This window comes from Falco naumanni, chromosome 4, assembly GCF_017639655.2.
Source record: "Falco naumanni isolate bFalNau1 chromosome 4, bFalNau1.pat, whole genome shotgun sequence".
Lineage (NCBI taxonomy): Eukaryota > Metazoa > Chordata > Aves > Falconiformes > Falconidae > Falco > Falco naumanni.
The window spans coordinates 55,462,823-55,488,571 of NC_054057.1; the positions used below are offsets into that span (position 1 = coordinate 55,462,823).

At 40.2% G+C, this 25,749-nt stretch overlaps 1 protein-coding gene across 2 annotated transcripts in view; it reads left to right on the plus strand.

Moving 5' to 3' along the window:
- Positions 1–25,749, plus strand: part of RHEB (Ras homolog, mTORC1 binding) — a 42,330-nt gene that overhangs the window by 15,248 nt on the left and 1,333 nt on the right. Inside the window, exons 2-7 of one of the 2 annotated variants that reach the window (XM_040589369.1) lie at positions 5,110–5,181; positions 11,997–12,064; positions 15,226–15,308; positions 19,581–19,637; positions 19,738–19,785; positions 20,368–20,449. In XM_040589369.1, the coding sequence (XP_040445303.1) occupies positions 5,110–5,181; positions 11,997–12,064; positions 15,226–15,308; positions 19,581–19,637; positions 19,738–19,785; positions 20,368–20,449 (410 nt within the window). The remainder of the gene's footprint in view (positions 1–5,109; positions 5,182–11,996; positions 12,065–15,225; positions 15,309–19,580; positions 19,638–19,737; positions 19,786–20,367; positions 20,450–25,749) is intronic. The other variant, XM_040589370.1, reaches the window with a different exon arrangement.

The following is a 25,749-nucleotide window of genomic DNA, read 5'->3' on the forward strand; positions in this document are numbered from 1 at the left end:
TACACAGCAATGGTCAGCAAAATAGCAGCTACATAACCATAATTATACCTGGGGGAAAAAAACCTTGATTAACCATAGAAAGTTGCTAATGATGAAGCCTGAGATGAATGATGAGCTAGTGATGGTTTCTGAGATCTACTATCTTGTGAAAAGATTTTTGTTAAAAGAGTGATGCTCTAATTCCCTTTGCTACCCAGTTAAACCTCCATCTGCTCCAGGAAGTCGTTCAGTCCCTTTCTGTGCTCTGAGGACAAACGGATAATCTGCACTATGGAAATGCTGGGGTCTCCATTTTGTGCATCTTGGTATTCTGAATTAAAGAATATGAAGATCCCAGCATCAAAGTTAAATTGAGCGTAGCTTTCAGTATGAAAGTTTCATCTCTGTGAAGTGTGGTAAGTTGAGCATAGCTGTGTGTGAGATACTGAGAGTTGGGTACAGTAATCTTACCTAATTTGATATGACTGACAGCATTTCCTTATGAAAGTTCTTGAACCCTTTTGTGACAAAGCCTAAAGTAGTTTGTTCTGAGGTAAGTCTGAGTAGATCTATGTAGAGGTGAGCTTAGGTAAGATGCTAGGCTTGTGGAAGGGTGGGATTAGGTGCTGCCAGTTCTTGAGTGTTTAATAATCAAGCAGGGTTCATAAGTGGGTGTTTTAATAGAAAAAGATGGGTTAAAGAAACTGCATCTAAAATTCCAACAGAATGGAGAATTGCAGCTCTTCAGTGGTGGTTGTTCTTGACCCCGTCAAACTGTTTACTGATTGCTTGTGCAGATGCTTTCAAGTATTGAGAAATTCTTCCTGTTGAGATAAACTGCACTGTGCTGCCAGTGGCTGTCATCGTGGAGATGCCATGTTAGAGGGCAGCTGCGGATTCAGGCTTGCACAATGCCTTGCTTGTGGAGCTGTTGTTTGACTTACTCGCTGGCCAGTTGCATCATTTCTATCTCCTGGCTTTGGGGGGGGGGGGCGGGGGCGGGGGCAGTTGGCTGCAGATGAGAATTTCATCCGGGCTTATTCCTCTGCCTGTTGCAAGGAGAATAAGGATGTGGGCCGGGGACGGCAGGCAGGTGGTAGTGCACTGAAGAGGAGGCATGGCCGCTTCAGGGAGGCCAGCTGTTCGTGAGCCCACCCATGCTCGGTTACTCATCTTCTTGGTCAACTGCCTAGTGTTGTAAAGCTTGAATTTTAAGGCTAGATTAAATACCACAGATCTTGTCCAAGAAGTAAAATGATGAGTAAAAACTCGATTTGGCAATTGTTTTGCCTTGACAATTGCAGTGGCATTTGAAACTGATGTGCTGTGACTGCACTAGTCAGAGTGTTTATGCGACGTTCTGCTTTGTGTAGCAAGTCTTCTATTGTATGAACAGAAATATGAAAGCTTTATTTTTTGAAATGTTTTTCTGTCTGAAAACCTGTTCCTTTTCTGTTTTGACAGTGGAAAACTCTTTTCTTTAGCACTCCCGCATATTATCATAAATACAAAATTGCATATGCAAATACCTTTTGGGTACTTCTGGACAACTTGAGCCGAGCTTTTGGCCACCTGGGACTCTTTCTAAATGCTTGTAAAATCCATTCCTGCCAGCCAGTACTTCCTGTCCTGTTCCTCCAGGGAGAGGGAGGCTTGGTGGACTTGGAAGATTTTGCGTACAGTTCCTCTGCCATAGACTATCTGCTACTTTGAGTTACCACAGCAAGTACAGCTGGAGGAGTCATCCCATTGCCTGCTCCAGCATTGCCCTTATTTGATCCGTTTATTTCTTCTTAGTCGTGTTAAGCTCTCATTCTAAACAGAGTCAAAAGGTTAAACCATAATCTTCTCCAGCAAGATTTTGAAAATGCTTTCTCATCTTAAAATCACAGCTTTCTGTCAATTTAGTGAACTGCTTCCAGCAGGCTTTTGCCTTGCTTCTGCTCATGACACTTCTCCTTTTGGTTTCAACAGATGTTTATTTTCCTAAAACTTGAGGGTAGTGGATATACTAAAAGTACCAGCATAGAGGATGCTACAAGGGAAGGCTTAGCAAACCAGAAAACACTTGGCATTTGTTCCAAATGAGGACATATTAGAGCTGAGCCTTTTTTGAGGTATGTACCCTTGAGTAATAAACTAATCAGGTCTTTGCTGCTAGTGTCAGGCTCTCTCGTCCTTTTAGGCTGAAGTGTGCTTGTGGTGTACACATGTCTAGACTGCAGTGTCTCTCTGCGTCGTCGTCCTCCCTGCAGTGCTCTGAGATGGAGTTGGCACGTCAGTAAATGTAGTTGCGAGCAGTTCCTTGGCCCCTGCCTCACAGGCATTACGTTTGTGTTGTAATTCTCTCTGAAAACATTGCCTGATCGTTCTGGGGAAATAGGAGATAGGAGCTAAATTGTCAACTTAATTTTCCTCCCTATCCACTAGTATAGGTCAAAGGCCTGGAATAAAACCTGTGGGACAAAGTTCAAGCCAAGCTGTTGTTTACATGGTCCTCTGTGCTTCTTGGGCATGGGCTGAGACAAGGCAGTGGGTGTTAATGACTTGGGTTTTAAATTTCTTGTGTGTCCTGTCCCTGTAGTCCTCTACTCCTGCCTTGGTTTAGTGCGATACTGTTGCATGCACTTCTCCCGAGGAGGTGTGTGGCTGAATCCAAGACTGGAGAGCTTCCCTGTGGCTCATCTAGGAAAGCAGGCATCCTCTTGTGATCACAAACACATCATTACTGGAAGGCTTGTCACAAAGCTTGGAGGAATTTAGGAGGAGAGTGTTGGAACACTGGTTTTGTCTGTTTTTGTTTCCTGCTCTTTCACTGTTAGGAGGAAAGCAGTAATTAATACAGCTGGATGTAAAATGCAGCATTTTCTGTTGGCTCTGACTTCTTTCTAGTATTCGGTTTCCAGACTTAGCACCGACAGATGGTAGCAGTCAAGTCTTTTGGTTAGTTTAGGATCCTTCTTAGGAGGAAAAATGTTCAATGATGATCTGTGCTTAACTTAGCTCTTCTTATCTTGAAGATATAACAGCCTAATATAGGAATAGTTAACTTTGTTTGAAAAAGTGCTTAATATGCTGGTATTGGCAAAGAATCTGGAATTGTGAACTGTGGGTAGCAACTTCGTAAGCTTATAGCCAAAGAAGAAACAGCTTGAAAGTTCATTCACTCTCTAAGTGATGTCCAAAATACACAGTTTCAGAAAGTTGCTGGGATGCATAGTCTCAGTTCTAAGTCTGTCCTTATTAGGATGATTTAAAATGTGCATAGTTGCTTTTTATTCTCCCTTCTCTCCTTGCTGGAGCAAGTTTAAAGTGCAGTGTTCTCTGTAAAAACATGCACCGTATGACACCTTTAGTCGTGGTGTTAGGTGTATCAGAAAATGGTGTCTAGGAACTTGATTTGAGAAAAAGCAGCTCTTAAAAGCTTGTGTGCTGGTTGGCCTTTCTGGGGCTTGTTTGGGTTTTTTAGCATTGTATCATGAATAAATGCATGATTGACAGGAGACAGCAAGGGATAAGCATGACAGAGCTGGGCAGTGATGTTAAAATAAAGCAGTGAGTTGTTAAGGGTTATGGCTGTTGGAGAATCCCCGTATGATGATGCTTGTGTAACATTTTATTCCTTCCTCTCAGAGAAATAACTCTTGAAAGTGTTGCAGTTAATCAAGGAATTGGATGCACGTGTCGCTATAAATATTAAGCCAGACTTCCCTTGCATCACTTCCATGCTTGTGCTGCATTTGACTCACAATTTTTTACAATGTCTTTAACAAAATAACTTGCAAAGTATGCTGATGGTAATAAAAAGTCAAATGAAAACAGGTCAAGAGCCTTGTGTGATGAAGCAAGAATGGGGAGGTTTGAAGTGGAAAACTGTTTTTTAATATCTTTTGGAGGAATGCTTAGCTGAGAAATTTTTCTACAGCTAAGTATAAACATAGCATGGCCTGAGCCCTACAAGTGGGCAGTCTTTATCCAAAGCAATTAATTCTGAAAATACTTATACTATATAGTTCAAGCACAACATGGTTACTTATAATGTCATTGAAGTCTTGCACTGAGTAGGATAGTCTTGAGTCTAAACTTTAACTTGAGGTTGTATTCTGTTTGTGCTTTTTGCTGATAAGAGGAGTGTAAAGGAGCATGAAGAATACACTCTTGTCCAAAAACAGCTGCTGGTGCACTTGGCAGTCTTTATAAGAGTGTATTTGTCCAGTAAACATAATGTAATAGGATCTAGTAGATTCCCAAATGCAGATGATGTGTTGTAATGGAAATTGTGTTAAGACTTTGGTAATGCTTTGAAAAGTCTTAAGTTGCAGAGCTTTAAAGCTGCTTTTTTATGGTCAATGTACACGATTTGCCTTGAGAGTCTTATAAAATCTTTCAAGACTAAATTAGTTTTCTTCAGTATGCTACTAAGTACAACATTTTGCATTCATCTTTATGGGGGGTGTGTGTATGATCTGATCAGCATAACTGAAATTGGAAACGCTAAGTTGTCTGCAAAAGTTGCAGTTTAATTGCTTTCAAAAGACATCCAGTGATGCCCCCTCAATCACTGTGCTTAAAATACAGCATCCACCAGTCTGTTGTAGTGCTGCATTAACAGGATTAATAGGAGAGTATATTGATCTCAAGAATTTTGAGGTCATCCTTTTGTCATGGGAAATATGTTCAATCTCCTAGTCAAACTAAATTTGGCTAATTTTATCCACGTTCCTAGTTGTTCTGTGCAATGACTGAAAATTATTTCTAGTTTTCCTTGCTTCTCCCGAGAAAAACCTTCCAAGTATAGCAGTTTGTTAAATTTAGTTTTATGAGGACTGGACACTGCTGCTTTTAGATTTATTTTAAACTGGAGGAGGCATTTAAATTATGCTGTGTTAAAACAAAAGCAGAACCCATGCCAAGTAGCTTTTGCATTGTTTCTTTGCATGTTCAGGAGACCCAGTTACTAGGAATAGGCATTTGATTTAAAAATAGGTCAGTTGTCGTGTATAGGTGGTTCAGATGGACCATACAAAGCTCATATTGGCTCTTACATAAATATTAACTTACTAGAAAATGTAAAGTGTTAACAGCCTGAAGTCCTGTTGCAATACAAATAATCTTTTCCTTGCTTTACAGGAAAATCTTCACTGACGATCCAGTTTGTGGAAGGACAGTTTGTTGATTCGTATGATCCAACCATAGAGAACAGTAAGTAAATATATGACAAGCTGCTCTTCTGTACCTAGCTTTTATCAGAAGCCATTGTGGTTATACGTATTACTTATGTGGGCATTTACATACTAACATTAAAGCCTATTGATGACTGTGAACTATTATTATTCTTTTAAACCGATATTTACCAAGCTTTAGTATTGCAGTGTGGAAATCGCTGCGTGCATGTTTCTCCAGACAGCTGAACTGTCTTTTAACGCTAAATAAAGGAAAGCCTAATCAAGCTGGCTAAAATCCATCTCCTTCTTTGATGATATCTATGTTGTTGGACATCTGCTTCCCCTAATAGTCGGGGTCTTCAAATTAAGTATGTCATACTTACATGAAGATGTGCCACTATATTCAGGTATTCCAAAGTCTCTGATGTCTCACTTGATCAGTATATCCAGATGAACACAAAGCAATAGCAGTCAGGACTAAATGGCTACCTTAGAAAGTAGACATGCTGTGGCCATGATAACATGATAATCTTTTCAATTACTCATCTCCAGCTGCTTGATAACAAGCCTGGTACACAATCAGCTTGCTGCAAATACTATGTAACAGACTTCTCAAGTGTCTTTTATTTCTCTTAGCAGCTTTTTTTAATATTAGTGCCTTTATAAATAGCTAGCATAGTGGGTGAGTAAAGATACTAACACTAAAAATGTTGCCAAGAGCAACAAGTCAGTTCAGAGGCAAGTTACCCAGTATTCATTACAGTCCAACCACCTCTTTCTGAGCTAGCAGTCATAAAGTACTTGAGCAACTGTGGTGCTAGGCTGAGTAACTTGATCATAATTGGCTCACTTTAATCATGTAACAAATAAAACTTTGATTGTAGCCCTGGACTTCATGTATTTTGACTTCTGAAATGCAGCGGTAGCACACATTTTTACTGCTGCAAAATTGTGCAGTAGGACATTAAGCATATGTAATACTCTGGAAGTTTGAATGGAGTAATCATCAGAACAAGGTTTCTTTTGGATATATGTCGTAATAATTACGAATCAGTAGCTATCAGGATTATTTTATCGCTTAGAACTGAAATTCAAATGCTACTTTTTGAGAAGCTCTAAATTTGCTTTAGCGAGTCAAGTTGGATAATTTGCCCCTTGACGTGAATGATTTATTAGTCCTTATACACCTGTCATTAATATTAACACTTTCCATCATTCTTTTTTACTTTGTTAGAGTTATAAAGTTAGCTTTGAATTAAAGCTGCTAACAGAATACTGGACTTAAGTTTCCATATTTTAAATCTTAGTATCAGTTGGGACAGTTTATTTTTCACTGTCTGTGCTATATAAATGCAAATTATTTAAAGTACTCTTTTAGTTTTGTGCAGATATATGGGAATGAATAAAGCTTGAGAGGCATGGGGTCAAAGTCTGTCCAAAATACTGAGTCTGTATCTTGTTTTAGGATTTTGACATCTTGGTACGAGGTTGGCTTGTTTCATCCTTTACAAGCTCTTGTCATCCACAGAAACCTATTGTCTCTAACTGCTATTAGTGAGTCTGTAGTTGCGTGTCTCACACTGGCAGTATTTCTTAACTATATGAAAATACACGTCGGATGAATTTGTTCTTACTTGACTCTTGTAGTCTGTGCTGCTTGTTTGATCTGAATTCTAAACACTGAGCATGTCGTGGCCGTGAGAGCTGTGGGCAGGGGCATCTTGAAAAGGCTTACTTTTCTTCACTTGACTTATTTGTTTGGAAAATAAACAGTGATATTCATTGGTGAAAGTCTAGTGACCTGTGGCATGGCTAGAGGAATTTGCTTTCTGAAAGGTAGAGAATTGAAGGGCCTCTTCTTGCCTCAGAAAATGTTGCTGGAAAGTAAGGGTTGGAAGGGTAAAAGGTGTTCAAAACAGTAGGAAGTCTGTCCTGTCTTAAGTCCTGGACAGCCTGATAGAATTATTTTTAAAACACTTCTGTGAAGAACGGAAGACATAATACATTCCAATTTAACATGAAATTTTAAAATATATTGAAGGTATCTTTGTTAAAGATACGAAACTAACTTGGATGGGATTAGTATAAAAAAATTATTTTGACTTAAGTTCTTAATGGTTTTAAAAGCTTTTGTTTTCCCTAAATAAAAATCTTTGGTCAGACCTGTCTTTTGACGCTTCCAGCTGTATGTTTCTGATCCTATGCAGGATCATAAGACACAAAGTATGTAATCGACTCTTCTACTGTTTTGCTAGCCTGTAATTTCAAACCTGGTTGACAACGCTGGCAAAAGGGATTGAGGAGTCGAGGTGCCTATACTACAGGTGGTGCTGGAGGATGTTACATTTTTGCAGTGCTTTATAGCAGGTTATAAAACAGTTTCAACTGCTGATTGCGTCTACTTCAGTGTCACAAAACTTGGAAATGAAAAAAATGCAGGCTAAAGAGTAGGCTAGCCTGTGTGAGTTCTCTTTTCTCTCCAGAAAATTGTTACTGCAAATTTATTGCAGTGTTCTGCCACCACTGATGGAAGGGTAGAAAGCTGCAGTACTGCTGGTAGCTTTATCTTCATGATTGTTGTTCTTCAAATAATAAAACTTGAACAAAAATTGAGTTCAAAGCTGAATTTTATAGAAGGCAAGCTATAGTTAAGCCTTACAGGAACAAGTTGCATAGCCTATGGACCTTGAACAATAGGAATAAGACCTAATATTCCAGTAGTTTCATTTTTCCATTGTGAAAATCTCTATTTTCTTTGGAAGTGGTAGAGGAAAAACACTACTTCACAGTTGTGTTTTCCTTTGCTCGTATTACATTAGAACCAGAAAAGTCAGTTTATTTAATGGCCAGGTTGAATTCAGTTGCTTCTACTCAACTTGTGTATCAGGAAGAGTAACTTGCAGCGTTTTGTGGCAGCAGTGGAGGTGAGAGTTAGTTGCTTAGCAAAATAAATTTTCCCTTTCTGAATGTCCCGATAGGAGTGACACCACAATGGGTGGCTATTCTTGAGACAGCTGGGTTGAGAAATTAGTGGAATGATTACTTGTGGGAGCGTTGGAAAGAGAAGGAAGATCCTTGCAGGATGGGAGTGTGTGGAAGGAGTCTGTGTGGACCCTGAGCTGGATGGGGCTCTGAAGGCAGATTAGCTCAGATGAGCTAAGACCAGAACAATTTAAAACTCTCATCTTACTGGAATAAACCCCAGAATCTTAATTTGAAACTCAAAGCAAATAGCACAGTAGGAGTAAATAATGAAGACACAAACATAACTCCACCTACCCCCGTCTTTGCAGGGATGTCTTTGGTTATCATTAATTCAGTCATTTTGTGCTGCAGGAAAGCTGACTTGACTGCATCTCAAAAATGTTTTCTCCACCTCCTCTGAGGCCTGCCTGGCTGCTTTCTGCTTTTCCGTGCAGCTTTGAAGAAGCTTCTAGCACTGTGCCACGGCTCTCTGGTCTTTCTTTCTCCCCTAAACAGGCTCAGTAGCTCCCTAAGGAAAGGAACAGTGTTCCCCCAAGGGCTACCTAACTCCAACCCATGTGTTTTAAAGTAGTTATGAGTAGAAGCATATTAGAAAGGGGGAACGAGGAGTCTAGTAATGGTGGATGGGATACCTGTAGGTTTAGTTTGGGTCTGCTAGAAGCATCTTTAAGGCTAAACTTCTTCCATGCATATCATGGCAGCTGCTCTTGAAGGTGAAGTGTGCTTGTTCCCAAGAGTTCTTGATGAACCAACTTCTCAAGGGTCGGAAATGAGTCTTCTGGGAAAAATTAAAAATAGCTCTGTTGAATTACACATCTCGGTGTTTTAAAAGCTGTCCAGCAGATCAGTGACAGACATTGAATTTGGGATGAGGACAAGTAGAAGGGGATGGAGAAGGCGGTAACTGAGGAACCCTAACAAGGTGGTTGTATTTAGCTACTGGCTGGTAGCTCTATGGGAATAATGTTACACCACTCTCATACTTTTACTCAGTAGCACTGTTGATCTAAAAGCCTGGTACTGGTTTATTTTTTTCTATCATAATGACTTGTTTTCACAGCAGCTGTCATTTGAGTTGCATATGCAAATCATTTCATTCATGTTGGTTTAATTGAGATACACTTGATCTTAGGGTAATGATGATCAGCAGCTGATGGAGTTGCTGCCTAAGTTACACTTCTGCTGAGCTGTAGCAGCATTCAGGGCTGTGCTCTGCATGCACTTTTACCAGAACTTTTTCTGATGATAAAATGGCTGTAGTTCCTTTGCAGTGCAGCTGTTGACTGCTGCACCCTCAATTGTGTGCAGGTATCTGTTTGGTGCTGTGCTGTTTGCTGCAACATCATATTCTCCAAGTTTCCATAGTGCATCAGAATTAGGAACAGTTGCAGGTGAAAGTAGGGATTGCAGCATTCTTCATATAGCTACACTCAAGGTAGTTGTGTTGCAAGGTGTAAGCAAGCCCTGTTCTGAGATCCGTGTGCTTCATGGAGCTAAAACAGGCTTTACTCATACTTCAGCTTGTAGGCAGCGTTTTGCAGATGCTCATGTTATGACTGGGATTGCAGAGACCGACCGTTCAGTTCTGCTAAAATCTGTCCTTGGCATACCAGGAAGAGTCATACTGTGCACTGATCTTACTATCGGTTGTTTGTCTTGCTCATAGGCACAGTAGAAGGCATTGTGTCCTAGGGCGGTAGGTGAGGGAATTGGAAGTGAAGACTTCCTCTGGGGGACTGTGGATCACTAATCATATGTAGTACAGCTGCAGGTTTTTCCTCAAGATGAAATTCTTACCAGGAATATTTTAAAAAAGCTTCAGCAAAGAAAAGGGAGTCATTAATTATGACTGCATCGGAGCAGATTTGTGTTCTTGCAGTGGGCTGATCCTGGTGCTGCAAGCCTCTGCGCTGAACTAACAGTTCTCTTCCCCAGTCTGTGGTGACTCCTCCACTGTTTCTCTTCCCCTGGCTCTGTCATACTCTGCTTCCATTGCTGCTGCTGTCTTTACTGGGTCTAGTCTAGGCTTCTAGAGTAGTCTGAAAAAGCTGCCCTCTGTCCCTCTTTAAATATTAACTTCATGAGGCTCTTGAAGCTACTTTGGTTGCGGAGTGCTTTGATGTGTATGTGAACTGTCAAGAGACTAGACAGAGCCTGTTACTTTTTATATATCTGTTAATGCAGTATGTCTCCAGATGAGTCTGTTTTCCCTCTGACTTGAAGCAGCGATACTGTATATGGCAACGCTGCACGATAACATCTGTTTAAACAAATGGTTGCCTCTCTCCTCACCACAGTATTCATCCACAGCAGAGTTGTTGTAGGATCACAACCCTAAAATTTTATGCAGCAATGACAACAGCATCCAGTGACGTGAGAGCAGCTCACATGCACACGCGCTAAGGCAGCTTTCTTAGAGGATAGGCAGGGTAAGGCAGGAGCTCTCGGTCTGAGGCTCCATTTCAAATTGCATTTGTTGGTATTGTAATGGAAACTTTAGGTATGCTTTACGCTTAATTTAGACGCTTTGTATTAGTTTGGCTTTGCTGCTTGAATTGCTCCTTTTTTTAAAAAGGCTGCTTTGATTTACTAGGTGGGTTGACACCTCCAGATTCAGATTGTTCAGCCTACTTACTCAAGATAATACTCACATTGTGGAGACTTGAAATGGCAACGACAATTGACGGGGAGGAGGAAAGCTGACGAACATCAGCTTCTATGAGACCCCGTAAAAAAAAACAAACAGGAGGCAGCGAAGGCAGGAGACCGCACAGCGCGATTGAGAACATTCAACTTCGCAGCTTCGGGCAGCTGTTAGGACAAAGTATGATGAACAGGTCACTGCAGTGTTAGCTGTTGCCCTGCCCATCGCTGCAATGAAACATGAAGCTTCTTAGGACTGTTAGTATTTGGGAAAACCACCTCAACCAGAGGACAACACAAGCTTTACTCAGTATATTGGTACTGTCCAGTAGCTGTGTCTTGAATGCAACACGAAGGGCAAAGTGAGGCTCTGCAGCCAGGTTTGTGTGCTCTGGTCGGTACATGTAGTGCTCGGTAGTACACTATTCCTGCAAGAGCTGTGACACTGTTTGCTTTTGCAGTTGCATAATACAAACGCTGAGTAAGATTCGTCAGCTCACAGTGCGTTGGCGTTTCATGAATCCGAGGAAGAGAAGCAATTCTCATTGCTTTTAGGGACTGAATGTACTTCCCAACTGGGGACTAGATAGGCTGGTAGCTACAGCAAATGTGAAAGCAACATGGTGAACTTCTAGCTAATTTTAATTATTTAGGTTCAGTATATTCATAAGTTAGGTTCTGTGTGTTTTAGCCACCAAAGGGGATGGGTTTCTTTTTTTCTTTTGGTGTGGGGAGTTTTGGTTGGCTTTGGTTGGTTGGGGTTTTTTTGTTGGTTTTGAAATTGAGATAATTTACCTCATGATATTTACATTTGGGAAATTGATCTTGCTGAACTGCTTGGAAACTGGGAGAATATCCTATAATAAGTTCAAACTTAGCTTTTATACTAATTGTATTTAAGTGTCTTGTGTTACTACAAATTATGGTTGCCTGGAATTCTTAGAGATGCATGTAAAAGGCCTTTTTACTCTTCCTTTTAAGTAAAAGAGAAACTGGTGCATCCGATGTATGGAACTCAGAAATTTCATATTTCAGGAGATTCATTATCTGCAATATGGTAGTTAAAAATACAGCCACCTGATCTAGCCTTTTATTGCTACTTTAAAGCCTGTAAATAAAGTTCCTTTTCTTAGTGCCTTGGCTGATGATGGCATAGATGAGTGACTTCTGATCCCTTCCTTGCGTGTAGTTCTGACATGTTTATGTATTTCTTTTTTGTTCTAGCTTTTACAAAACTGATCACAGTAAATGGCCAAGAATATCACCTTCAGCTGGTTGACACTGCTGGCCAAGTAAGTTATGTTTCTTTGAAACATTCTTCAGAGTTTAAGACAACAGGTATTCCCACTCCTGTAGTGCTAAGTTGGTAGTGACCATGTGTTCAAAGGTGAAGGTTAACTTAAATGATTCTCCCTTATCATTTAGTCACTAAAGAGCAATGTTTCTGAAGTGTATATTTAAATGCTTTGTTTTGGCTTTTGTAGGTGTTTTTTTCCTGCCTATTGAACAAATGTCTAAAAAAGTGAAGAAGGAACTGCTTGAGCTCTGATGTACCAAAAGTTCATAAGTAGCTTCTGGCTATCTATGGACTAAGCTAGAGGTCTTGCTTTAGGTGGAAAATACACTTCAATAAACCATGGAGAACTTTTTCATGACTTTTTTTTTTTCCCCTGTTTGTGTGCTCCATCTACACTACTGTGACTTGTATCCATGAAGTAGTCACGGGGAATAGACAGAAATGCGTATCAGTAGTACTTACCAGACTACCAATAAACTACTGCAGTTTGTTTACATTTTTACATGATGGTTCATGCGTCCTGCTGAGCCTTCACGTAATGACAGGGAGCAGGATGAGACGGTGAACACGTGTCCTGTAGCGTGGTCAGTAGCTCTACAAAGTACAGGTGTTCATTATATAGTGCTGCTTGGCTGAACTGGCACTGCACGTCCGTGCACAGGAGCGCTCCGTCTTCTGAAAGACTCTGTGTTAGGAAAAAACTGTTAAATACAGGGACTGTTCAACCCCTGTATTTTTATCCTAGATGTTTTATTGCTTATATGTTCTTACCTTCTGTGATTTCTGATACTATGCCTTTGGGGTTTTCCAAACTATGAGTAGTGTTAAACAATGTTAGTGTTGTAAAATACGCTGCCAGTACTTAAGGCTTTAAAGCTTCAGGACGCTTGCTCATAGCTGGGAGACTATTCAGAAGGGTTGTAACCTTTTAAGTATGTTTGATCGCTTTCTTTGAAGTGAGCTGCATGACTTAAGAATAACCGTGCTGTATTTATATGGTGTCAGCTTGTGGTGCTAATCAGCAACACTGTATCCACTTAAAATCTGCCCGAGGTGTCTGAAGTGATTAAAAACACAATACCTGCCCCACATTCCGGGGCAAGATTGTTTCATGGGGAATGTTCTGCAGAGGAGAGCGAGGTTGAGAGGTGGACAGGCTGAGATGTGTGAGCAGCAGAGTAGGCTCCATAGGTTTTACTTCATGCCAATGTTGGTGTACTTGCCTTACATCTCCAGTTGTGGCATAGTGATAAAAGTAAAATTTCTCTTTGAGGAAGAAATAGCCTTCTGGGGAAGGCAGCGTAGCTTCACCAGTAATGTACCTCTCTATTGCTCAGGTTTATTTTCAGGGTTGATTTAACGTTATACAGTCCTGTTACACCAAAATAACTTCTCTCCCAGCCTGTGGTTATTTTCAGATTTGATTCTTTCTACAAATGACTTGAACTTTGAGTTCTGACTCGCAAGGTTAGAGGGGAGAGATGATGTTGGGTTATGGAAGGTGTGACTTGGACAGATTCCTCTTGTAAGTCCGCCTTGCTTAATGATCCATAGGGAGTCCTGGTGTATACAGCATAGCAAGGATCATATTGTAGATTTGTTTTATGTTTGAAAACTTGACTATGATTTGAGAAGTTGTAGAAGTGTTGTTTTAGCGCTTGGCAAAGTTCTTAATCTGACCCACAAGTTCCAGGAAGCATAGCAGCCTTTCCTCCTAGCAAGCTAAACATTAAGTAATGAATTGGAAACAGTTGAGGTTATGGCGCTTACTTTTCTTGGTACTCCTCCTCTGTCCCGTGCCTCTCTAACTTTTATAGTTATCTAATTTCTGTAGTTCAGTTAAACAGGAGTCTTGGTGCAGATCATAGGAGAGGAGTGCAAAAGGAAGTCCTACCTAACACCAGATTCCAGCTGGGGCAATCCCAAGAAATTCAGGGTAAAGTCAAACCACTACAGCGTTGCACTTTCACCTGTTTTACACGCAGACTAGCTCAAATCCCTTCGGTGTTGACTTAGGGATTACACGGTCAACTGAAGTGGCAGTTTGGCATTTCAGTGAGGATGGGGGAGGGCTGCCCTCAGCCTGTAGCAATAAAGGCAATTAAGGGCATCTTTTGTCAAGTGTTATTCTTTCAGACTTTTTTGGCTGAATCTGTGAAGCTGATTTATAAAGGGTTTTTCCTCGTTTCCCAGTTAGGGGAGTTTGTTTCCTTTTGGCTGTCTAGATTTAAGCTGCGTGATTGTACTGCTCCATCTGTTCAGTCGTGACAATATACAGGGAGGTTATGAGTTCCTAAGCTAAAATTAGCATCTTAAGAAGCATAGGTTTAAAAATTTGAGAACTCATACAGTAACAAGTATGGCTCTTGTCAAAATGGAAATGTTTCCTGGGAATATTTATTGGAACAATTTAGACTTTTAACATGAGATAGATTCATAGTATTCCTGTTGCATCACCTGCACTATGTCAGTCTGTGTCATTTACTGATTTGGTCAGTTGCTTTTCTACAGGGGTATTAAATTCAGTGATAAAGTTTCTGATGTTTAAATAAAACACCCAAACAAAACACTTGTCATGTAACATAAAATTCTAGTTGTCATAAAGCAACTAAGAACTATATTTTGTGCATCTGTAGTTGATAAGCATTAGTTAGTAAGCCAGTTATTCACTTCCTAACAGATCCCTTAGGTAATTCAGATGTTATCAGTGTCACTTGAAATTACAAACTGCTAAATCCTGTCTTCAGCTGTTGAAATTAGGAATTTGAAATGCATCACAAGCAAGATAAGAGGCATAATTGCTAATTAGTGGTAGGACAGAGTACATGTTTCATACTAATACAAACTGATAATTAAGCAGGATTAGAGGATTGGAAATAGCTTTAGCTGATCTGTAGTTGTAGAGGGAATAAACCAAAAAAGCTGTAGATTAAATTTTAGAGTATACAGACTGACTCAGCTTTCTCTTGATTTGGTAACAATGCCACATCTGACATAGGATGAAAAAACTTAATTCTGCAAGTACTACCTATGCAATACAAAATGGCTCTGCACCTCGTGTCTTAGAAATATGACCAGCTTATCTGATGGTGATCTGCTATTACTAAGTTCTGGACTGTGACCATAGTAATTTTAAATGCAATATTCCTTCTACAGGATGAATACTCCATATTTCCTCAGACGTACTCCATAGACATCAATGGCTACATTCTTGTTTATTCAGTCACGTCAATAAAAAGGTAACAAAATCTGTTGTGTTCTTCTGGTTCAGATATTAACCAGCTATATTCTGGGTTCAGGTCCTGCCATGCTATATTTTCTTTACATGTGTTTTAATTCATTTAATCTCTCTTTCCCTTAGAAGTATAGTGGAAATTAAAAGTAATGTTTTTTCAGATATTTCCCCTCAGATCCAAGTGTCACAGGCAGTTTGCAGACTAATATGCAAGGTACCATGTAAGAAATGAGACAGTGCTGAGCTACGTTGTTTTGAGGTGTAAGTGAAGGTACAGGGAATGATTTCAGGAATAAGTAGAGTTCATTACTCCAGCATCAGCTACAAAGGCAGACCTAAATGTGACCCTAAAGGGCACTGTGCATTTATGTGAAGTACCCAATTAGTTGCTAGATCGGTCCCTCAGCCTTGTAGCTCATTACGGTACTGAGATTTCTTTGACACTTGTCTTGAATTGTTCTGGTTGACTATCAGAAACTTTTGTATAAATAGCAATATACGACTTTTTGCCTGCAGACTCACTCTTCACATATTGCAGCAAATAATCTTACTTGAAAATTTCCCCTAGAGTATCTTATTTTGTCCTTGTTCTCCATTCTGACATGAGGACAGGGTCCATCGGAACTGAAGTAATTTACTTTGCAAGACACATCTCAGCCTTTGTAAGGCTTTGTTGTCTTTGGTTATTTTGTCCCTGTTTCTGGTCATCTTGCTTTGTTCAAATACTAGCCTATATTGAATAGATCTTAATTTTCTAATGTTACGCAACGTCTTTGTTACGACAGCGAAAACAATCCTATTTTCTTAAATTTGTTTGTGTAAAATGATTAGGACCATAGACCTTTCACTCTCATCAAGTGGAAGAGAAATTGTTGCATCCCTTCTACTTGCAAGGAAGCTGACCAGCTTTTTACAAGTGATGAAGTGTTCCATGTCTTTTCCTCTAATCAGACCAAACTGGTCATCTCAAGTGCTCTTTAATAGACAGTCATAAAATAGAGATAAAACAACTTGCCTGTTGGCTCTTCTGTGCTTCTCAAATTAAAAAGGTTACAGTCTGGTTATAAGTTTCCGTTGCTTGCGAGGTCTTTAATGCTGAACAGATTTTCCAGAGTCCTTCATTCTTGGTTTTCATCTGTAGTTCTGAAGTAGTGAAGGGTAAGCACATGTGATACAGAGGAAATGCAACAGGTACTAGGCATTCATGTGTCTCTAGAGATGCTAAACTACCTAACTTTTTTTTTTAATCAGAGGTTCAGTGTTTGGTGCTGAGTAACTTAAATGAAATAGGAGTTAGTATTCTCAGCCTGAAGTAGACAATCCTCCACTCCTAAAATGAATAGAAAAATGTTCATTGATCGGTGGTACTGTGAGGACAAAAATATCTTTGACTTAAATAACTTAGATCACTTGGAGGCTTCTGCAGCTTGTCCTGTTCCCTGGTTGGCCGCTAAAGGACATGTTCTTTTTCAGCTACTCCAGTTGCTGCCTCATGATGTTTTGAGCCTAGCAGCACAGATGAAGAAATGAAAATCTGTTTTCTCTTGTAATGGTCAATCAGTTAGTTCAGTCAGGTGAAAATACTAACGGAACAAGATAGGTTAAGACTTCAGGTAGTCTTTTTTAAGACTACAGGTAGTCAGTATATTAGTCCTGATCAATTTATTTCAGGTTTTTTTTCTTCCTTTATAAATTTAAATTTTAAAAAAAAATCCATCATCCTGTCTTGTTCACTTCCTTATGTTCTGTATCAAGACCCTGTTTAGGCAAGAGGGAAGATCTTCCACAATGGTCTGGTAGCTTAGATGACTTGCCTAGGCAATCAGATTGCGGTCACCATCTGTCTTGACTTCTGTCAAAGTGTGTGTATTGATCTGCATATCGATTCAACAGGGGTGAGAGCTTTGACAGCAAACTTGATAGAAGTGCCCTTTTAAAATTATCGTCTTCCCTGCTAACCTCCAGTGGGAAGTTTAAATGGGACTGGAGTAAAAGCTAATGCCCTACATTTGTCATATTCCCAGGTTCTCAGCAGCAAGGTTACTGGAAGGCTTTTGTTCTAGTTCACCTTAATTAAATTCCAATTTTATATCTTGCTAGATTCCATGATTTTGTGTAACACGTTTATCTGACAGCTAGTACTTTTTTGTTGTATTTCACACGTTGAGCTGTTTGCTGTAACCTGATTTCCTTGACAGAAATCAAGGGACCTTTTGTGGTCTCCAAATCTCTTGCTGTTGCATGACTTGATGTGATGATGCTCTTTCTGGATTGGTCAGTATCTGTCTTAAAGCATGTCCCTGATCATTCTAGCCTTATTAATTTGAAAAGCTTTCTACAACATTTAATTGGTCTGGTCAAGCCAGTTTCATTCCTTGGCAGATCTTAGCAACTTGTTCCTGTGTCAGAATTGTGTTTGAGTTCAAATAGCACTTCTTTTTTTGGTTTCCTCCTTGATCTGTTAACAAAGATCAGTTGTTTACTTGTAGTATTTTTACTGAAAACAGAGCTCATGAACTATCCTAGGCAAGCAGATAGGTACACAGAACTAGGGAATGAAGAGCCCAAATTGAACAAGAACACTTTGCAGCACTGTGCGCTGGAACCTCAGGCGAGGGCTCACCAGGGTGCTGTGCCTTGGCAGGGCGTCTTCATGGCTGTGCTGGAAACATCACACCTAATAGTGGAATGGAAACTGTGATTGTACTGTGTTAGTGATTCAGTTATCTTGTGGCTATTACGCTAGATCTTTCCTGTTGCTTCAGACTGAGAAACAGTTTTGTGGTCTGTAGCAGAATGGTTTTGGTACTGTTCTCCTCCTCTCAGTTTGCAGGGTTACGTGTGTAGCAGTGCCTCTCAAATTTGTCACAACCAAGCTCCATTTAATTCTTATTTTTAAATTAATTCTAAGAATAAAAGTCCAAAACAAGGTGTCAAGACCAGAATTTCACTGGAAATTTTTCAGGATAAGCTCTTAGTAACCCTGAAGTCCCTTAATTGATTCCGATTCCACATTTTAATGTAATCTGTAGTATTGTACTTGAGTTATTAATAGTAACATGGGCCATATAAGTCACGCTTTTGTTTGCAAAGAACTCATTTTCTTGATAGGATATACTAAAACTATTGGCTGAACATGGGAGAAGTATTGTGTTCTACTTGGTCTTGAAAATTATTGGAGTGGTCAAATTGACCTACTTGACAGAAAATCCTTCTTAAATGTGGTAGTGTTCATTGTTTGGAAACCAGACGTTTTAATGATTCAAATAGCTTCAGTAGTGGTTTTAGGCACCAGTTCTTTGAGAGCTCAGAGTTAGTAGTGTGTTTGAGTGCTGCTCTATTTTTAAGAGTTTCAGTTCTAATTGAAATGCAGTGCAAGTCAAGACGCTGCCCGTAGCTAACAGCCTTGGAAGTTGGAAAAGTTTTGGTCACTTTTTTTTGTCGTCTAGTTGTGTCTCTCATCTGTGAGCCTGTGCCTCTCTTGAATTTGAATTTTGCACTTCATGTATGAGCATTTTTTCCATAATGTAACTAGAGGAGTACAACATTAACTCTTCAACCCCATTTATAGCTTGTTCTCAAAAGTACAAAATGTCAAATGCGGTGCATTTTGTTAGTGAGGTTTTGGGCTTCTTGGTATTTCACATTACTGCTTCTTACCTCCCTCTTCCAAACTTCACATACATGGTAGTTGACCAGACAAGTCCTTGAGTAACTGCTGTTTTGATACTATCTTCCAGATCAGTTTACTCACTTTCCATAGAAAATTAGAATTTAGGCTTCTTTTGGCTTTCACATAAGTAAAACTAAAGAATTCTATGAACTAAGTGTTCTTAAAAGTTAATGTGTTCTTTCAAGATGGAGCTTGCTTAACTAAATATTTTTCTTTGAAACCGCTTTAATTTGACATGCTCATCCAGAATTGTTGGACTCAAGCAGATAAATTTCTTACTGCAGCTACAAACAAGATGAGAGGTGGGAGGGGCTTTTAGTGATTCTGTTAGGTGCATTGGGCCTGGGTAATGTTATTTATTTCTGCAAATATCATAACCGGGGAGGCTGTAAAGGTAGATAGTAGGCTAGTCTTTGCTGCTTCTGGGACCATTTTGTCTTTTGTACGCAAATGGGTAAGATTTTCAGCATCTTTGTAGTTCTGCCACTGTACGTAGAGTATGTTTTAAACACAGCAACCTACATATGCATTTAATTGCTTGTGTATTGGGTATTAAGGATAAACATTGGAGTGCATGTGTGACTTCATCCCTTTATTTTGCAGTTTTGAAGTGATAAAAGTTATCCATGGCAAGTTATTGGATATGGTGGGAAAAGTCCAGTAAGTAGTGACACTTTCATCTCATTTCATTGCAGGCATGTTACTAGTACTTTGTTCAGTATACTGTAACTGTTCTGAAGTTCTGAACTTTCTTTCACAGAATACCCATTATGCTGGTTGGAAATAAAAAAGACCTGCATATGGAACGGTATGTGAACTCCAGTATGTGTGAAAAGCAAGACAGCAGCCGGCATTCCTGTGGCTGCAATGCGCTAGTTTTCTTCCTGGCTTTCCATGACTAAAATAAAGTTGTAGGTTAAAGTAAGGTACTGGCAAAGGAATTGTCCAGAATGTGAACTAGGAGCTATGAACTTTTGTTGTAATGTTGACTTTCGCTGTAAGATTCCAAGGGCAGTCATTTAACACTTCAGGTTTTGTTGGGTTGGTGTGTTGCTGTTGGGGGGGGGGGGGGGGGGGGGGGGTGTTTGGGTTTTTTTCCAAAAAAAATTTACAATTGTGAAGAATAGACTTCTGTTAATCTGTAGTATGATCTGGTATTTATGAAAACAAAGCAAGACTTTGAGACAACTGCTCTTCTGGGTTGCATAGCAGTTTCACCTGGCCCAGTAGCGTTTTATACAGCAGCCAAAAGCAAATGCTCTGGATCAGACTTCACTAAAACATTCCTATTACATGCATTTATGTGTTTCGGTACTCAGAGGTCTTTCCTGATGTATCAAATTCCAATTCTTTTGCAAGTTACAAAGATTTGGTTTTTTTCTCTGGTCAGGGTGATCAGCTATGAAGAAGGGAAAGCTTTAGCAGAGTCCTGGAATGCAGCTTTCTTGGAATCTTCTGCTAAAGAAAATCAGGTAATGGATTTAAGCGTCACGTTATTCAAATAGCAATGTAATGGAATGACTCATAGTTTCACTTAATAAAGGAAGCTAAAATATTTGCATGTACTCTACAGATATTTTTTTGTAGATGGTTGGAAACAAAATGGCTCTCGGCATTCAGGTCTATGTATAGAAGTTTTTCCATGCAACTGTAAATGGAAGGAGGAAGTCAAGAACTGAAAGTTAAGCTTCACTGCACATAGCAGAACACTTAGTGACAAACTAAAACTCAGATCCACATGGCAGGTGGAACAGTATCTGTGATCTACCGCAGTTACCTTAAATAAGAGGTCATCACAGCTGCAGAGGAGTGAGTTGGTACAAGGGTACGAACCTTGTCTTTCAAGGTGCTAGGCAAGGCTCAGTCTCTCTAATGCGGGAAATAATCATCCTGTGAGACCAGAGGGTGGTGGGGCAAACGGAAAAATGTTAGAATACAGCAGAGGCTCTCAGACATTACTGTGATACAGCTACAGTCAGGTTGCTTAATCTGATGGGATACAATCCACACACACTCACACTTGTTGGTTCCCTGTCACAGGAAGAAAGTGTTTAATTACGTGTTAAATAACACCTTTGTCTTGATTGCTTTAACTGACTTTCTTGAAAATGCCTCCTAAATATCTTCTGGTATTTGATTTTGTTCTTGTGGCTGTTAATAATACTTTGTCATTGGTTTGACACCTTACATACCTAAGCTGTAAGAGCCTTCTAGTTTGGGCTTGAAGTAACAGATAACTGCTGCGAATTACGGGGGAGATGTCTTTTTTCTTTTTTTTTTTCTAATTTTTTTTCCCTTAGAAATCTCAACATCATTGAAGTTTTTGCTTTTTGAAAATACAGGCATATATGATAGCGACATTGTCGGGCTGCTTCTAAACAAATCAGTCCTTATGCAGAAGAAACACTTAACATTGTCTCACGTTTAACCTAGCATATCGCATCCCTGGCCTCCTTGATAACTTCAGCACAATCGAAAGGGCAATCCTATAGCTAGACGGGACCTGTTTAAGCAGCCTTTCTTTCCTTCTCCCCTGTACCCAGAAGCAAAACAAGCAGCTTTTGTCCAATGTATGTTGTAGCCAATTCTATGAGTTACTTGAGTAAAGCTGGATTTTTCCCTTAGAGAAAGATATTTTTTTTTTTTCCTGCAGATATGGAACACTGTGAGTTAGTTTATCAGTACTTCTGTTTCTGGCTAAGACTTGCATTAACCTTGTCAAAATTGGTTGTTGTAAGTTCTGACCCTCTGAATTTAGATACAGGTTGTTAGAAACAGGTGTTTGAACACAATTCCTCCTTCGTGCCTCTTGCATAATACGCTCGGTAAATTTGTCTGGCTTCAGAAGTTTGGGAGATCGTGTGTCACTTCTGAGATGGGTGCCCACAGCATGTGACCATCTTTCAGGATTTCTGGCGTGCTTCCTTTGGAGGCTTGAGATGTATAGAAGAAAGTGTGAAGGAACCCAAAACTGGGCAGCTGCTTCCGTCTTCTCGGAAACAGTTGCAGAGGAACACTTGCCTCTGAAGAGGTGGAGGATTGAGCTTGGAGAGCAAAGTGTAAAGTCTAGAGCTGTGAGGTGCTAGGGGGAAGAGGAGACACTAGGCCTTGTAGCATCCCTTACTATGAGTTAGGTCAGAGATGGTTCTGAATTCATGCATTTTTTTTCCTGCAAATCCTAATTTGGCAGGATCAAAACAGCTGATTCATAGACCTCTGTCAAGACAGGTTATCTTCTATTCTGAAACTGTCTGGTTTGAGGGGAAGAAGGGTTTATTTTGAACTTAGTAATGGGGTGTGTTGTCATTCTGTTGGTACTGAATGTTCACCTTGCATAAGTCAACATTACTGGAAAAAGAAGTCTGTTGGCACTTTTTGCTTGGATGTTCATCCAAATCACCTGTACTGTCTTGGTACAGCAAATGTAACTTGCTTAGCAAGATTAAGTCTAAACTTCCAAAACTGGTTCAGGTTCTGTTTGCTTTACAGAAAGCTAATTTGATGCTAAAAGGGATGAGCTGGACTGGATTGGGAATTCAGAGTTTAAAAACTTCAGCAGAGAGGTCAAACCTTCCTGACTGGGAGAAAGTCTCTTAATCCTTTCTGAAACCTAGCCATCTGTGATTGATGGATGTGGAGCAAAACTATGATAATTTCTACTATCCTGGTCTGAAATTGGTTTGGTATGTGATGTTCTTTGCAACAGTGAGGAGAGTAGGTCCCCTTGCTATAGGGTTTAGACCAAACTTGATCAGCTGTGTGGTCTGTCCTTTATAACGACGCTGTCTGCACTGCTGGAACCAGAGAAGATACTCCCCATAATGTGTTCTGATAGCAAAGGCTCCTTTCCCCCTACAAGGGGGTGGGAGAGCATTGACTTTTCTCCCTGCTTTGGCCAAAAAAAAAAAAAAAAAAAAAAATTCTCCTTTTTGGTGCATCTGTGAGAGTCCTAGGAGCATTAGTCCTACTATACTGGGCAACTAAAACAGTTCTATAGATCAGCTTCAGCAAACTAGACCTGTTCTTCCAGGAGTTAACAAAAGATAGCGTGTTCCAGAAATGCTATGACTTTGAATAGACTGAAAGTGAGAGAGGAAAAGATCAAAACTGCGGTGATGGTAAATGGTAGTGGCTGGCAAGAGTTGTCAAGGTCACATGTGTCTGAGGCTGTGTGTCAGCTCCTCCAGACAAGGGTGACCTGGTAGGACTTTCAGAGGAACCTGCATATCAGCTAGGGGAATCCCTGGCTTTGAGAAGGCAATTCTGAGACTTAATGGAGAAGACCTCTTTTAGATTTCTCATGGGCTATTGTCATATCTTCTCAAGCTGCTTAATTATTACCAGCTATGTTGAACTGCTTTGGCAAACTTCAGGAGCTTTGAGCCTCTCTTGTGGAGCTCCCCGCTTTGTTTAACCTAAGCCATAGCATAGTGCTTCATCCTAATCCCAGTACAATAATGTGTTAACTGTTTGAAATACAACAAGAATCCAAATTGGTCTTAAAGCCAGTTGAAGCTGGGAGCCAGCTTTTACTGGAAGAATTTAGGGAGTAACGAGCAGCCAAATTGTGTTCATTCCCTTGCACCAAATCCAGTAGATAAACTTGTTTTAGATGGAGATGGGAAGTAGCAAAAAAACTACTTCTTGCCAAAACGGAGCTCTCTTAAGAAGCAATTGCTTTATATCTTTTTAAAGAGCAATTTGATCTTCAAGTTCAGGAGATGCAGTGCTCGGTAAATGCTTCAAAGTGGTTTGGGATCCAGGGATCTGACATGTTTATCTGGGTGAGCGTGTTTGGACTGGCAGAGGATGGTGGAGAACCGCTCTTCCTTTACCTGACTGCTCAAGTTCCTTTGCCCAGTTCTGTGCCAAGATACACTAGCAGGTAGTGTGAGCAGTTGAGAGTTTCCTCTTTGAAGTAGTAAAACTGTTGGATAGTTGAAAAATACAGCATACCGAAGGATGGCTCCGGTGCCTGTGGGCTGGATTTGGGTGTTTGCATCTTCCTGCGCGGGCTCCTGGCTGCGTGTTCTCTCCCTGCAGAGAGCTGCACCTCACGAGCTGTCTGTCCTGCTCACACCAAGGGGCACATCTGCAGAAGCAGTTGAGCCTCTGGAGTCTTTTGCATGGTGCTGAGCTCCCTAGGCACCATGCATTGCCCAGGCTGGCCTCTATTTTGTTTCCTCAGAGGAGAAAGGTAGCAAAAAGAGCCAGATGGCCTTCTGTAGGCTAGGTGTGACCCACGTTCTGTGATATGGAGACAGATGCATATGAAGTCTGGCTGCGTTCTTTATTCCTTGTCACAAAACACGGCTTCCTGCGCTGTTCAAAAGCTCATTCTAAAATTCTTCAGCATATTTGGGCTGAATTACACCCTCCTAAGTGTTAACTGTAGGGCAGTGATTAAACCTTCTCAGTGAATACATATTTTCTGTGAAATGAATTAACAAGCCCTGTGAACTCCTACATCTTTGTGTTTCAAGCAGCACGTCTTTGACAGAGAATATACAGCTTCTTGGGTGACAGAAGTTGTGGAGGTTTTTTAATGGGTGCTTTGAAGCAGGGGTATAAAGAACTTGTGTGTTGAAATGAAACCATTGAAAATTTCAACTCTACGGAAACACAGATGCAGTGAATTTATAAATCAGTATATTGCCAAGTTTTGATTAAAAGAAACTCTTCATTAGTGGAACCAGTTTGATAGCAACTGCAGTCTTGACCGTGGTTCTCCTAGAGTCTAATTTACCCAGCATATGTGTTATGTCATTGCTGGACTAATGAGTCACTTCTGTCAGATTCTGTTGGGATTGCAGGGAAACTCCATTATGTGGAGGAATGCTCTTATTTCCAGCTGATGAAGTATTTTAAATAGTTGCAGAGATAGTACTGTGCACAAATGGTATAAATAATGGGAAACTTTAAAATTCAGTCTAATCTTGTTAAGATTGCTTTCATATTGTTATGGGGCTACTTAGTTAATGGGATTAGTTTGGAAGTGATCCAATTAAGAATTACACCTTGTGGAGGCAGAAGAAGGTCAGAACACATCGTCATAAATCACAGGGCGCTCTTCAGCCTGCTGATTAAAAAAAAAAAAAACCAACCACCAACCCTTTTTATCTTCTTTCATAATGTGACTTCTTTTATATAATGAATATACTTTCATTCTTAAGGAGCACATGCTCGGAATTTATGAATGGGTGGTTAGAGGTTAGATAAACTTAAAATGGCATGTCTCAGAAGATAGGAGACCACTTCCAAGTTGAAGATTCACACGCTGAAGTACTGATCATATGGTGAATCTTCAGCTTGACAATACCGTAGAGAAGAAAAGCACTTTTGAGTGGTCCTCAACTGTAGTATAGATTTATTCTTCTTAAATTACTTCTAGGCAGTCTCTGATGCTGCACGCCATAGTTTCTGGGTATTATGTTGGAAGCTACTGTACAATTTTGAAACCCTTAAAACTGAGTGAATTCTGAAAATAGCAGGTTAATAGTGTAAAGTATTTACTACAAGTAGCATTCATGATGTTGTCCCAGACGCCTTACTCTCCTGCTCTTTCAGTATCCTTAACAAACAAACAAAACCCACCAAAACCCGAACTGCACTTAATCGAAATCTTCCGTAAAATCTCCTGAATCACTCGAGTTACCTGACACCCTTTCTTAGCGTTCGGGGGAGCTGTAGCAGGGGAGAGCCTTCTCACCAACCTGCTTCGTGCTCGCTGTGGAGGGAGGAGACCTGGTGTAGACCGAGCAGAGTTAACAGC